We start from the raw sequence: 14,903 nt of genomic DNA on the forward strand, positions 1-14,903 counted from the left end.
TTCCCTCTATCATAGCTTGCAGACAAGAAACACCAGTCCCCCCTCTCTCTCCACCTCCTTTCCAGCCATGTGACTGAGCGCTCCCTGCATCAAGTGAAACTTTTGAGTCCCAAGGAAACCCTGATTTCCTTTCCACCCTCTCTGCACTCAGAAGCAGCACCTCTCACACCTGCAGCTGTGCTGGCCATGGCGAGGAGCACAGAGCAGCTCATCCTGCTCACCTTTGCCTGTGGTGAGTAACATCCTCCAATATTTCTATCAGAAAAATGATATAGAGACTATGGTAGTTTTGTTTCTTTTCAGTCAGGACATCCGCTAACAGACTGGAAACTTTAAATAATTTTGTTGCTAGCAGTAAGGATGCTATTACTAAAGTCACACTATTATCAAGTAACTATAACTGCATTTAATTGCAGCTGGTATAGACCTGGTCTGATATTTTCCTGTGTATTTTCCCTTGCACTGTGCGGTGACAAATAAAAACTGACTATATGATGGAGTCAGTTCAAAACTAGAAGCAGACCTTTTGGGGTTTGCTTTTCTTAATTAAAAATAATTTCTGCAGAAGCAGAACTGACTGAAAGTCTTGAGTGAGACAAGCAGAAGAAAAACTAAGGACTCATTGCTCAAATTATTAAGTTGTCTGCATCACAAGATGCAGACCATGATCAGGAAAGCAAGAGTGAGGCGGGGGGCTTGGAGGAGGCAGGCTGCTGCTTATCTCAATGACAAACCACACCAAAGTCTCCATTCAGTCCTTAATGTTGCTCTGTGAAAATATATTAAGCCAGCTTGGGCAAGGACATGTTAAGTCATGTTAAGTCATCCCTCAACACCTGCAGCAGTATAAAATCTGCCAGGTGAAGAAGGACAGAGTGTGATTTGATCTGTGTAATGGCAAAAATCTGTGTAAGCACTGGTGAGGTGCTGGATTTCTGCAGTGGGTTTTGCCACTGGCACACAAGAAACATCCCCTGTCCCCCTCCCCATGCAGTGACTCCTCATGCCAAGGGACTCAACCACAAGAAGCTCCCACTGGATCTGCTTTGCTTCCCTAAACCCCCTCCATAGCCAGAGTCTGCTCAAGTATCCACAAAATCTGTACATGAAAGGAGAGCAAGATCAAACTGAGAGAAGTAATACTAATAACTCAGTGGTCAACAAGGATATTTTCAACCAGAATGAATTAGTTTCTTCAGCTTCTTATAAATTTTTGATCATTCATTTAATAATTTGTTTTAATGCTTTATTGATGCTATGAAGTTAAGTCTTTCTGTGCAGATAGAGACTAAAACATAGCTAGAGTTTAAAGCATAAAAGCCTGATAAGTTTTAGGTTTAAGAAACTGCTTCTATGGTGGAGGAAAATCTTGGTGTTTTTTCAGTTCTTTGAGGATTCAAATTAGAGCAGCCAGAGCCAGTGAGTGTGTTCTCAGTGACTGTAGAAGCTAAGTCAGGGTTTTGTGCCCTGGCAAAACCAGTAAACTAAACATGAGCATTTCTTCTGGGCAGCAAGAAAGCAGAACAAACCTGCTGGGCTGCTCAGCAGCATGAGTGTGAGGTTAGATAAGAAGGGGGAAAAATCCTTGGCAGTAGTTTTTTCACCCACCCCATTACAGGCTGAGAAGCTGAGAAATGCCACAGCCAGATCACAGCACTGAGCACCCCGTTTCCTACCATAATGCCTGGGAGCAGAGCAGTGACCTTTCTGTGCTGGCATGGACTGAAACCTATCCCCAAAGCATGAAAAAGGGGAACTTTAGGCCCAGGTTTGGGACAGTGAATTTCTGAGACCTGCCGTGAGCCTTTTCTGAGAGTTTTGTTTGGAAGCATTGCTCACAGAAACACAGCCCTCAGCATGTGTAACACACAACTTTGAAGCCCAGGTGAGATGAAGGGATTGCAGCTGCTTGCTCCAGGAGCACGTGTTCCTGGTCAATATGAAGTTTTGAGATGGCCTCATAGGAAAAAAAGAAGGAAAAATATTTAGGAAAAAGGAGACTTCCAGGGGGCTGCAGAAGTGCAATTTGTTGTTGCTCTGTGGCCCCTTTTTGGCAGCAGAGCTATGAAAGGGCTGTGGGGGGGACGTGATCAGGCAGCTCCTTTACTGGGTTGTGCCTGGCTCCCCAAGAGCCAATGCTGCAATGCTGAGGGAGCATGGTGAAGCCTCAGTTGGAGGGTAGGTCAGGAATCCCATGGGCCCACCTGCCCCTGAACTACCTCCAACAGTGACTCAAGAAGAGCCAGGAACAACAAGTGAGATCAACAGAGAGCAATCCTTACTCATGCCTGGGAGCTCAGGGCCAAGCCAACAGGTTTAGCAGCATGGCTGTACCCAAAATGCTGGGGAGAGCTGCAGGAGGCTGGAGGAACTGTCTCCAGGTCACCTGGTGAACACAAGCCATGGGACACCCCAAAGACATTTCTGACTTTACCTCTCAGTCACTCTGTGAGGATGAATGTTCCTCTAGTGAAAAATAGGTTGATATGATCTTTTGGGGAAAATGAAGTTTCATTTAAAACCTGTGGGTGGCATCCAGATGTTAATGAAATAATATGTCTACCTCTGTAAGATAAATGTTAGCTAGTCAGTCACTGAAACCAATCTATGAACTAAAAACTAAGAAGTACTGACTATTATAGGTTTGTGGAAATTTAAATATGGATTATTTTGCAAACTTTTAGGGGAGAAAAGAGTGAAAATTGCAACTTCTTCCTTTTCATATCTATCATGCTGATACATTTAGATGAAGCTATGGCTGGTATTTGGCAACGGATCTATGGCTCTGATTTCCATCACGCAGAGGGATTTTTCTTTCTTGTTTGGAGTGTTTGGAGGAGGAACTTGACACTTCAAGCTAGCTACAAAAAAACCATAAACAAATATCTGGAATTTCCCTGTCTCCCAGATTGGTTTACCAAACTACTGTAAATCACTGTAAGACCTTTATGCTGCCTCGCTTCCTTCACATGCACTGTTCCCTTTCCCCATCCTTTCTTGGTAAGTAACCAATCACTAGATCATCCATTACATCCATTGCACCTTCCTTAAACCCTAATCATCTGCTTCCAGCAAATTCTGCTGTACTACTGGCTCCAAGGGAATCCTTGTGCTGCCTGGGGATTGCACAAGGCCTGCTCACACCTCTGGCATCCTCTGGCTTCTACAGAAGTAAAAATCATGTCACCTAACTGATAACAAAATCAGTGCAGTTATATTGTGGGTAACAACAGAGATGTTAAACACAGAGGGTTTTAGACTACTGACTTATTTTTTATTTTGCAGCGTTTTCTCCCTGCTTTTCTAAAGTGGCCCTGGGGGATGAACTGTCTCCAGAAACCATATCCTCCCACCATGCAGCTGCTTTTGCTCAACCACTTTCCCTTTACCAATCTTCACCTCACCAAGTCACCAAAACTCATTTTAATAGCACAGGCTCTCTTAAAACAACAGCCATAAGCCATGAAACAGCTGTGCAGACAACAGGCCTGAGTCAGACAACAACAGCACCAGCTCATCACATGACAGCCCAGGCAGGAGCAGGCACCACACAAGTCACAAATGAGGAATCTCCCACAGTGGCACCCACAACATCAGGGGACGATGCAACAGAATCTCATCAGGCTTCAACCCAGGCATTGGAAACAGCTACAGCTGCAGTGAAGAAGACAACCACACAGCTGATGTCCTCAGCCAAGCAATCTGGAGCACACGTGAGCACAGCAATGACTGTGGCTGCCCCAAACACAGCACCAAATACACGAATGACAGAGGCTGCCATAACTACTGTTGCCATCACCATTCTAACTGTAAAGCCCACCACAGGAAATCAAACAACAGCACCTAAAAGTCCAACAGCCACAGCCATGATCAACACAACCATTGATCCAGGGGTGCAAACAAGCACCCCACCTACTACGATGACATTGAGACCCACTCTTGCACCACAGCCTCCTCCCATCCCCCCTGGCACATACACCATTTCCAGTGGGAACAGGACCTGCATCAAAGCAGTCATGGGTTTGCAACTGATGGCTCAAAATACACAGAAGGTGAGAAGGAAGGGCTACAAGCCTGAGCTTTGTAAAGACTGTTTCTTTATTAGCTGGAATTTATACTTCTTTCAAAACAATTTTCAGACGTTAGTTTCTATGATAAAAATAGTGGGTTTCTAACAGTCTAAGACCATTTCTGTACGCAGCATCTGAGCTGCTGTTCTTGGGTTTGCATGATGTTGTCAGTGGGATGTATGGGTGCTTTCTTATTTCAATGATGTATGCCTGGGCACAATATTTGGGGGGAGGAGGCCAGATCAGCCTTCAGCATCATCTGTGTTTCCAGAACAGGAGATTAGTTAAAATCTGAATTGACCTCACTGAAGGGCTTTACATTGTGAATTGCAATGAAAGCAAGAAATTGTCATTTCACAGGCAATTCAGAGGTGGATTGCCTTGATGTTCATGCATGGGGATCTTAGGATCATAGGAACTGCCAGGCTGGATCAGAGCCGGGGTCCTGGGGAGCTGGTACCCTCTCCTAGCTATGGCTCACTGGGAATGATTCAGCAAAAGATGTTATAAAACCTGAAATTGTGATTATTTCCCTCAGTTAAGGTATGGTAATGTCCATTAATACAATATGTGGGGTTACATCTTCCAGATCTGGAGAGTGTACACCTCAAGACATCCCCATTATAAATTCAAATATTCTTGCCTGAGGTTTGAAAATTTCTAACATGGGATGAATATCTCATGCTTGTGGAAGTAATTTTCATCCCTTGTCCTGGTGGGAGCCAGGCAGGGAGCATTATTCCCAACCTCACCAGACCACAGTGAGATGTTTATTACAAAAATAAGATTTGTTTGAGATAAGCCAAAGGGGCTGAATTGGGAATTCAGGGCTGCAGAGCTCTCCTTGTCAACAATGTGGTTTGGCAAATGCTAGAGATGATCTTAGGGGGACATAATGAGGAGCCCAGGGTGATAGGACAAGCATTGTATATCAAAGCCAACCTGACCCATACCTGGCTCTGTCTGATCTTTCCTCTGCCTTCATGCACGAGTTCTCACTGCTCCCTCTTTTTCAGTTACCACTGGTGCTCATCCTCCCCTGCTCTGAATCATATCATTTCACCGAATGAGTAGAAAACTATTATTTTCTGCCCACTGGACAGCTGGGGAGTGTGTCAGAAAAGCCATAGTGCTGGGTTATGAGCGGGGAACAACCCTGGCAGACAGCAATTAGGCTGCCACCACCACTGGCTTGTTCATTTAGCCACACAGAGCTTGTCTGGGGGGGGGGAGGGGGGAAAGAAAAGTAGCTATAAATATCTGTGTTTCATATTAAGTTTCCCCCTTCTTCCTCACCAGCAGCCCTGCAATGTCTCTTCTCTCCACAGAAGCAGATGGAGTACATGTCTGTCAATCCCAACACCACACAGACATCTGGCAGCTGTGGGAAGGTGCAGGCTGAGCTGAACTTAACTTTCTGTGGAGGATTTATAAATTTCACCTTTGTAAAGGTAATTGCTGCACTTAGAGGGAAGGTGTGTTTAGGACTGGGGAGCTGGGACTTAGGCTGCCTTTGATCCAGCTTATGCTGTGGAAAAAGGTATTTCATCCATCTCTATGCCAGCTTTCCACATGTGTATAAGGTACTCCTGTCCTTCTCAAGAGGCTAGATGCATAGAACCATGGGCTAATTTAGGTTGGACCTTGGAGGCCACGGGTTCAACACCCTGCTCAGAGCAGGGCAAACTTCAACATTAAATCATCTCTTGTCTATTAGAACTTTCAATCTGGAAAGGTTTGTATGTACCATGAAGGGTAAGTACAGTGCCTGGTCATCCTGTGATAGAAAGTGACCCATCTAACAACACAAAGTCTAGGAACAGCCTCAAGCAAAATCCGGCTCCCCGTTTTTACCTCTGCAAAAATTCTGTGGTAGGAAAGGCCAGGTCTGCTGTTTGCACTGGGGCTGAAGTCCCTGCTCAGGCACAAGGTGTGTCTGCCAGGAGCTCTGACTCACACTACCAAGTTGCTCTTATGAAATGGCACCTCAGGGATCACCTGAATGCAGGTGAGGTTAGGCCTTTGTTCCCATAAATGCCAAGTATCACAGCTGTCCAGCCAAGAGCCCACTGTAGTTGTTAAATCCAAAGGGCAGCCTGTGCGGCTGTAAGTGCCAAGGAGCCACATCCCATCCACAGTTTAAAGGGCCTAATTTAATCTAATTTCTGAGTGGAAAATGCCATACAAGTGAACTACAGCAACAAAATTGCAGATAAGTAACCTTAAAATGTACCACACCAGGGGGGCTTACAAGTGCACACAGAAACTTGGGCAAGAGAGAGGCCCTGCTTACACAGGGGAAAATGAGCTTTCTTTCTGGGTCTGTTGATTCCATGTTCCTCACTAGGACCATACTGCATGTGGATGAGGCTTTAACATAAGCTACCAAGAGTGCTTCTGCTGTTATAACCACAGCAGAAAATTGCTGAGTGCAGCCATTGTCTTGCTTCCTCAAACATTTACAAAGTTTACACATTTTAGAAGGTATTAATGGGCAGAGAGGAATACTGCACAGGCTGGATCCCATCGAACTCTGACTGAATGTAACATGCATTAAGGTCATGTCCTGGAGCTCCAGAGCAGTGTGGAGCTGAATCTGGCCAGCACTGCAAATCTGAGTCCTTCAGTTAATCAAGCCAAAAGGTCAGTCTTACAGCCTGGTTCCAACCTCAAATTAGTGACAGGTAAGAAAAGTACAGATGTTTATAATTGGTCATTCCCACACAAATTTCAAGAGGTAACAGCAAATTATACCCTACTTGTGTCACTAATGCTTGAGCAGGGAAAAGATTACAATTAATAATAGTCCTGATTTTAGTTTATGGCAGAAAGTTTTCTAAAAGCTGCAGAGAAAAAGTGGGGTAAAAAAATTAAGGAGCTGTTTTAAAACAAAGGAGCAGTTCAGACCATGAGTGTTTGCACTGACTGCTTCCTGAAACAAGAGGAGCATTTTCTGTGTTACAAGGATCCTTATAAAAAGTCTGGTGATTCAAGTACCCATGAAAGCCCCAGCTTCTAACAGTGCTAAGGAGGGTGATGTGAACCTTTAGGAGGTACTTGACCTGTCCAGCCCTGAAAAAGGTGGATATTGGCTCAGCATGAGACAATCCTCTCTTTACTTAAAAGATAAGCCTTAAAAGCGTAGCAGGGCTTGGCTTAGACTTTGAATTCAAGTCAATAAGAAATAATTTCCTGCTGTTTTTTATGTGTTTGGCCATCACAGCTCCTCAAATCACTTTGAACCAGGAGTGCTCCAGTGGTGGCACTTCTGATTTTCACTGGTGAAAGAGGACCTGGATGAGGCCCCAGGGCTTCAGTGCTGAGGGGGAAGCAGAAGGAGAGTGGCTGGCTTGGTACTCACCAGCTGCCTTCTGTAAAGAACTTGAAAAAAGGAAGTTTTGTAACGAACCCATAAGATGTGAAGTAGGAGCAGGTGTTTTTCCCAAGCAAAGTTACTGAGTCCAAACCCAACTGTTTGGCTGCTGCCAAAAAAAATGGTAATATTTGACTTACATCTTTTAGAAAGAATAATTCTGAGTACCTCTTCTCTGGTGTACTTTTTTCTTAAATTTCCCCATTCCATCCTACCAGCTCTTAAACTGCCTAGCATTAAAGCAGGGTGCACAGGAGACATTCATGTCTGCTGCCATTTCTCCAGCAGCTGCACTCCCAGCTCTGTGGGCACACTTCACTGTGAGGGTCCTCACAGCCAGGGTTAAAATGAAGAGCAGGGCTGCTACAGCAAGACTCACATTGTACTCCAACACTGTTAGTGGGGAAAAGCTCCTAGGGCTGGGTCTCAGTCTGTGACAGTCCAGGGGAGGACAGTGTTCAGGTTGCAGCAGGGTTTTAAGACATATGCAGGCAGGACAGTCAGATGGAGATTTTGCTCCATGTTGTTGCACCAGGTGCTTTCCATATCAGCAGTCTGCAGACATATGAAAAAAAGCCATCCAGCAACAAGGGTGTCTGCAGAGTGGAAAGAACAGTTATGTCTCCCCAGGTTGCTGTTTCCTCATTTGTAATGACTGCTGTTGGCAGGCAAAATCAGAAATGAGTGTTGTTAACATGAAATGAGCTTTCAGCTCTCAGCTTGTTGCTGGATGTCTCCCAGTTTGAAACAATGATGAATGCAGGAGCAGGGCTGCTTTCTGCAGTTTGCTCAAGGGATGGGCATATACACATAAAGTGAACTGCAGTGCCAAGAGTCTGGAGAGTGGGCTTAGGTCCTGCAAGTCAGGCTGCAGGGCAGAATGGATTCAGACAAGTGCAGGATTAATCAGGAGAGCACTGTGGGGCTCTCAAGAAAAGCAGAACCTGTAAAAAAATCAATTTGCCTTATCCCATGCCTGTTAATTTGGACAATGTATGCTATTAGATCCCTCCTATTTTTGGTTACCACAATATTTCACAAATGTCTGCCTTGAGGTGTCCAAATCACACCTTCACGGTCCAGTTTTACTGAACTGAACAGAATTTGTGATGTGGCTGGCATTGCTGCATTACACCAGATTCTTACCTATTAGATGGATGACTAGGAAAAGAAAAAGCAACACATCCAAGCAAGTTCATTCTTAAGGCTTGAAGTTGAGACTTTACAATGTGTTTCTTTGGTAATTTCTGTGTGACCATTTTACTGTGGTGAAGTGTAACTTTTTCACAAATATTGGGATGCATTATGAATAAAGTTATATCTTCTTTTGCAGCAAGAACCAGTGTACTATGTCAGTGAAATTGAGACCAGTTTACAGTTATCTTCAGACGGTCAGTGATTTTACTCTGTCTTAATTTGATATCAAACTGATATCTGGGTCTGGGATAGGCTTTTAAATACTGAATTTTGAAAATTATGTATTTTGTGAAGTTTTAATATGCCATTCACCTACACCTGATGATATAAAAATGGAAAAAAAGCAATAGGGCTGCATTTGCATCAGATTTTTTCAATTTTTCTTTTATTCTCTAAAACTTTCCCTGTCCCATATCTCTCAGAATTACCTCAAACCTAAATTTAAGATATAAAACAGTCCTCGAAGTATTTGTCTGCAAACACACAAAAATGCTGTGATTACAATTCAGTTGTATGTGTTTTTCCAACCTCATATGCAAGCTAAATGAATGCAGTATCTGGATCACAGAAATGCAGAGCTGGATCCAGATTTAAATATACCAATATGGAGCAGAGGTATTTCTGACATTTTTGTTTGGCAAAAATAAGAGCCAGACTCAGGCTGAAGTTTTTTAAACCATTCTGAAATTCTAGGCCATGTCTGTGCTTTTCTCAAGCAATCAGATTTTCATTTTCTGATCTAGCCCTACTTCTCACCATCTGAACAGTCAGGAGCTGCCTCCAGATGTTACCTCCCAAGAAACGCTAAAAGAACATCATTTATGTTAGAGAAAAATTCTGAGCCATCAGTTCAGATCTTCTGTGACATTAATTTTGCACAAATGCTTCCCAGTATATCAAATCTGTTGCAGGTTAACGACTGTATTATGTCACTTCTCCATTTGTTACCTATAAGTATTTGGATTGACTTGTTACTGAAAAAAGAAAAGCAAATCAGGAGCTTGATCAGGCATGTCCCAGTAGCACTGAACTTCTTGGGAGCTCAGTACCTATTCTTCTTCTCACTAATGAGCACTGAAATAGAGCCTACTCTGATCTGCAACACTTAAAGTTGATCCAAAAGACATCTTCTAGGGATGTTCTCAGCCTAAAAAACTGGAGTTTTCTTGTGCAAACTGCACCAAATAGATACTAATTGGCTTAATCATAAGGTTTTAAATCCTCACGTATACTTGGAGTCCTCCACAGTGGCGTTAGCAAAAGACATTGCTATCCCTGGCTGTTTGTTTCTGCCTCTCTGCCAGATGTTGCCATTTCGCAGCCCTCCAACAGTTTTTTTGCAGTGAGCAAGCCTGTGCCTTTTCTTAGGTTAAAATACTGAATTAATTGTATTAGGTCACATTGGTGTGTTGATTTTGACTGAAGAGGACCAAGAGTGTGCTGCACGCTATGGTGCTTGGAGATATGGGTGAGACAAATTGATGTAGAGTTGGAGATGTGGATAATACTGTCTTCAAGTGGTTTATCTGCTTTCAGAGGAGCTTATGCATAAAGGATATGCCCAGGATACCGGATCTTTTCACACTTTGAACTTGAGCCGTATTTTCTGTAAAGTACTGTGACAATAAAATATTTTAAAATCATTTTTAATGCACAAAGCAATACAGACTAGATATGCCAATTTTTCATGCTAGAGGTAGTATCAGTATGTTTTGTCTGGAAACAGCCATGCTGGAGACCTAAGATAGCTGTTTGCTCCTTTGAGTATTGAATGATTTGATGAAGCATCTCAACTTTGAGCCGCTTTTTCAGATCCAGTCTCAGCTGAGTTGCCTATGAACAATTAAGCACTCCTTTAAACATGGAAAAAATATAACTGATGCATTATGGAGAAAATGTCCATGCTTTGCTTGCTTCTGCTGCTGCTCTGCCAAAGCACCCAGGATCCTCTGATACCTCTCAGAAAAAATGTTTGTTGCAACAGTTATTGTGGATTCTCCTTTGTCTCTATGGCCTCCAGGTATGCTGTACTTTGCAGCCATAAACGAGAAGCTGTTTACAACAAAGCTGGGGAATTCCTTTAAATGTGCCAAGAAGCAAACCTTTGTCTTGGAGGAGAACTTCCAGCTACTGTTTGTTAATATGCAACTGCAGGCATTTGATATTATCGGCAACCAGTTTGGAAAAGGTAAGTAGAAGGATAACTTTCCCACCCTTCTAAGATCTACCGGCCAGCACTCTAGTAGCCTGATAGATGTAATCTGCTAGATTTATAACCATGCACATATGGTGATTCTGTTATACCTATAGCACAACCACAGCTTTGTAATTGTTCCCAAATCAAATACTGTAACCTGTCCACTGCTGTATTCTCACCCTTTTCTACTTTTTTCAGAGCCTCACCTGTAGCAGAAAGAGAGCTTAGAAAGATTCCCTCTCCCCGATCCCCCAAAAGTTCAGACTAATCTCTGCTAATCAGTTTTGCTCTCAATCAAAGGGCTAATAAAGCAGCTACCACCTCTGGAACAATTCCCCAGTGGTGAATAAATAGTTATGAAACTGTTACATACCTCTGCTGTGTATGCAGATTTGAAAGCCAAAATCCCCAAAGAAGGAATGATTCTATACACATCACTAGCCTCTTCCTATCTTGTGTCTCAACTGGTGGTTTCACTTCTGTTGCTTCTGATTTGCTTACCTTTAAAAGAGGAAGAAAGAGAAAACCCTAGTGATCACTGGTTTCAAGTTCCTTACAATTTTGTACAGGCTGCAGCAATGTTAGATCAAGAGCGTGGTTTGTCTGAGTCTGGAAAGCTGTAAAAGTGTCTTTTGAACTGTGCTTCAGTATATCAGAACCAGTTTCTAGAGTTCATAGTCAAAGGTTTCATCAAAGCAAAATAACCAATTCAAACATTTCTCCAATGCAAATACATTTCAGCTGACTTCCTTAACAGCAGAGCACATTAGCCAGACAAAGTTTTTAGAAGGCAGCATCTAGTAGAACACTGATGCCTTTGGCTCTGTGACATTGCATCACATGAAATCATCAGCTGAAGCAGAGGAGAAGAGGATCGGATTTGGGGGAGAGCAGTGTGGAGGTTCTGGAGCTGTGACATGATGCCATGCACTCCACATGCTCCCTGGGCCAACTGCCTGCTGTTGGTGTAAAGATTCCCACTGGGGAAAAGCTCAAGCTAAGCTGCAATCTGTGACAAAATTAGACAATAACAACAGAGACTTTTGTCTTAGAGCTCTGTTGAATCTGCCTTGGAATAGTCACAGGAAGCACAAGGGGCAGAGGCTGTTGGGTCTCCCTTGTACCCTGGATATAAACTGGATTCACTGCTGAAGTGGTGGGGTGGGGTTTAGCTGATCAAGCCACACTACTTAGAGGATACTTGCTACTCAGGTTCCCCTCCAGCACATCATGCTAGAGGTCAGTCTTTCCCTGGAGCCCAAGGAAGGACCATTACTACAGATCAGATGGAAGAGGTAGGTCTGATCCAGTTCTGGGATAACACATTAGGGATCATTCCCAGACTTTGCCTTCACTCCCAGGGTTATATTTGTTGTACTGTGAGTTTGAGACTGTTTTTGCCATTGTTACTTGGGTAAATACTCCATTTATGTCAGTGACTTAGATGGTGCAATCTCACCATAAGAAAACTGCCAATTTATTCCAGTCAGGAAGTTAATTTTTAAGTAATTAGTTTTCACTTAATCAGAGGATAACTTGATTATTCATTCAGGTAGGGACTGTCTGAGGAACTCAGGATTTCCTCCCTCTGTAGCTGACAACTGTTTGGAGTGAATGTATCTTTGGATGGTTCTTATGTGTCAAAGCCATTTCTGATATCATCATTTGTAAATAAAATTCCAATGGTACTGCTAAAGCAACTCCCTGGACTAATTCCAAGGTTTTGCCTTCCTAATTTCTTGATGTTCTGAGTTAGCCACAATTATCCACAAATATTCTGAACTAAACACAGAGAACAATTAGAATTTTATTTTTCTGAGGAAATACTGACTCAGCTAGGATCCTTCCTGCCCTCATGGTGCAATGGACTATGTCCTTCCTTCTCTGGCCTTATAGTTTTACCAGCAAAAGCCATTGGATGCCACATAATGGCAGCTTTTGTCTATGCAGGAAGAGTCTTGCTCTTTATTTACACACCTAAACATTGTAGTGTGATGCTTCACATCTGCTATCAGCAAGGAAGCCTCCTGCTTCCTGCAGTGTGTGTACTGATCTTCATGCTAAAAAAATTACTGTGGGCATAAAAGAGCAGTGTCATTCTCTGGTGAAATGTATCCATTTCAAAAGGGACAAGTATTGTTTTCTTGCTGTAAGATTCACCAGAAATAAAAGTGTATAGCTAAGGAAAGAGAAAGAAAGAACAAAAGAAAGAAAGGAGAAAAAAAGGTTTTGGAAACTTCTGGCTTGAATTTGGTAACTTTTCTGGAAGATAAATGTATAGTCTAGGAGTATGGTGTTCTGCTGTAACACATTCTCTGATCTCCCTTTACTTTCAGAAGAAGAATGTTTTCTTGATAGAAACAGCAGAGCAGCTCCCATCGCTGTGGGCCTGAGTATCCTGGGATTGTTTGTTGTTGTATTTGCCACATTCCTGATCTCCAGAAGGAAGCCTCACAGAGGATATGAACGTATCTGAGGTGCCCTTGTACTTCCAAATGTGCGAAGCAAGTAGAAGTCACAGGAGTTTTATCCTCTACCTGACAATCTCACTGCCGTGAAGCCATATATTTAAGTGGAAGGATACCATGGGTTTAAAGCTAATGAATATTTCTGGAAGATATTTCTCTAAGGTGGGAAGGAGAGAACTCACACTGTATACTTTAGACTATTCTTAGCATCTAATTTAGGTGCAGTCCAGAGGACCAAAGTGAGGAGCCTAAATTCTTGATATCACCAGCAAAGGAGGGAATCACACAAACTAAATCAGATGCCTAAAAATAGCTTAAAGGAGGCAGTATCAACATCCCTCAAAAATCCATCAGATTTCTTAAAGGTAGTGTATATACCAGAGGTCCACAGATACAGACAACCCCATTGAAACAAAGTTTAGTGAAAGCCTTGTGGGAATATTGTGTATGCTGAAGTCTCAGGGTGAGTGTTAAGTGTGACTTCCATTCATAAGCAAGTTCTTACCAGCCCTGTAAATATGAGGGTTACAGGTGTGTTTACAGTTGAGCAGCTGGATTTTCATACAGAAATAATTTGGAGTTGCTTTAAAGCACAATAATCAATGCACTCTGTACTCCATTTCCTGCTAAACCAACGATGAAGACATGAGGGTAGTAAGTGCTTTTGAGATTTAATTCAGCTTATGTTCTTTTTGTAACATGGAAAAATCTCCTTGTCACAAAAGACTTACAAAGCTAAACACATACTCAAATGTGCACATGAACACACCTGCACACACCAAACAATCTGCTCACTGCAGCCAATGACATCAAAATCGTACAAAATTACATATAAAAACATTTACAAAATAGAAAATGTTAAGTAATAGCACACTTCCCCCTTAGGAGCTTGGGTATGGCTTAAATTTCACTAATAAAAGTTTTTCCAGCACAAGGACCATGGAATGGCACCCCTTAAACACCCAAAAGGCTGGAGTAGCCAGAATTCTTTGTTGTTACTTTAATCTAGATTTAAACAAAATAGAAATAGTGGGAGTTAAATTAACTTCTGTTAATAATGGCCCAAATCCTGATCAATTATCAATGGTAATGGAACTTCACTGGGTTTTCACTGGTGAAAATATCTTGTGAGTTTAACTTCCCTTAGGGGCTTTTAAAATAGATTTGATATTTAACCATTCAGAATTTAATTAGTTAAATTAAGAAAGAAAAGAAATCCTTCTATTCCATGAATAACTAGAAGATGCTGGTCTGGGTCAAATAGGAAACATGGTCATTATGTTCCATAACTGACATAACTCATAGCTGTGGAAGTAATTAACAGTCACCAGAAATGTTCCTTTTGAGTCTGAATGAGCCAATAAATAAGAAAGATAAAGACAATTTTGAAGCACACTTGCATTTGAAGAAACATGAGACAGAAGTCAGAACCAGCTGCGAGCAAGGGAGACCCCTAAATATGATTATAAGGTAAAGTAGCACAAGATACCATACCAGACTTTCAAACTTTTAATACAAATATAGTGATTTCAACTGTATTCAGCTGAATACTCAAATTGAAATTCGAATATTTGAATTATTGTTTTGTAAAAGGGTTC

At 42.3% G+C, this 14,903-nt stretch overlaps 1 protein-coding gene across 1 annotated transcript; it reads left to right on the forward strand.

Moving 5' to 3' along the window:
* Positions 1-114: 114 nt before the first annotated feature.
* Positions 115-13,861, forward strand: LAMP3 (lysosomal associated membrane protein 3). Its single transcript, XM_008493438.2, has 6 exons — positions 115-232; positions 3,286-4,052; positions 5,399-5,521; positions 8,777-8,834; positions 10,661-10,828; positions 13,174-13,861. Exons 1-6 carry the CDS (start codon positions 187-189, stop codon positions 13,311-13,313), a joined length of 1,302 nt encoding a protein of 433 aa, XP_008491660.1. The 5' UTR covers positions 115-186; the 3' UTR covers positions 13,314-13,861.
* The last annotated feature ends 1,042 nt before the right edge of the window (positions 13,862-14,903 follow it).

Source organism: Calypte anna, chromosome 9 (genome assembly GCF_003957555.1).
Source record: "Calypte anna isolate BGI_N300 chromosome 9, bCalAnn1_v1.p, whole genome shotgun sequence".
Classification (NCBI taxonomy): Eukaryota; Metazoa; Chordata; class Aves; order Apodiformes; family Trochilidae; genus Calypte; species Calypte anna.

Excerpts from the sequence above, each read along its gene's own strand:
- LAMP3 (XM_008493438.2), top strand. The coding sequence starts at position 187 with ATGGCGAGGAGCACAGAGCAGCTCATCCTGCTCACCTTTGCCTGTG. Across the intron at positions 5,522-8,776 it reads TAAATTTCACCTTTGTAAAG|CAAGAACCAGTGTACTATGT; the intron begins GTAATTGCTGCA and ends CTTCTTTTGCAG. Across the intron at positions 8,835-10,660 it reads TTTACAGTTATCTTCAGACG|GTATGCTGTACTTTGCAGCC; the intron begins GTCAGTGATTTT and ends TATGGCCTCCAG.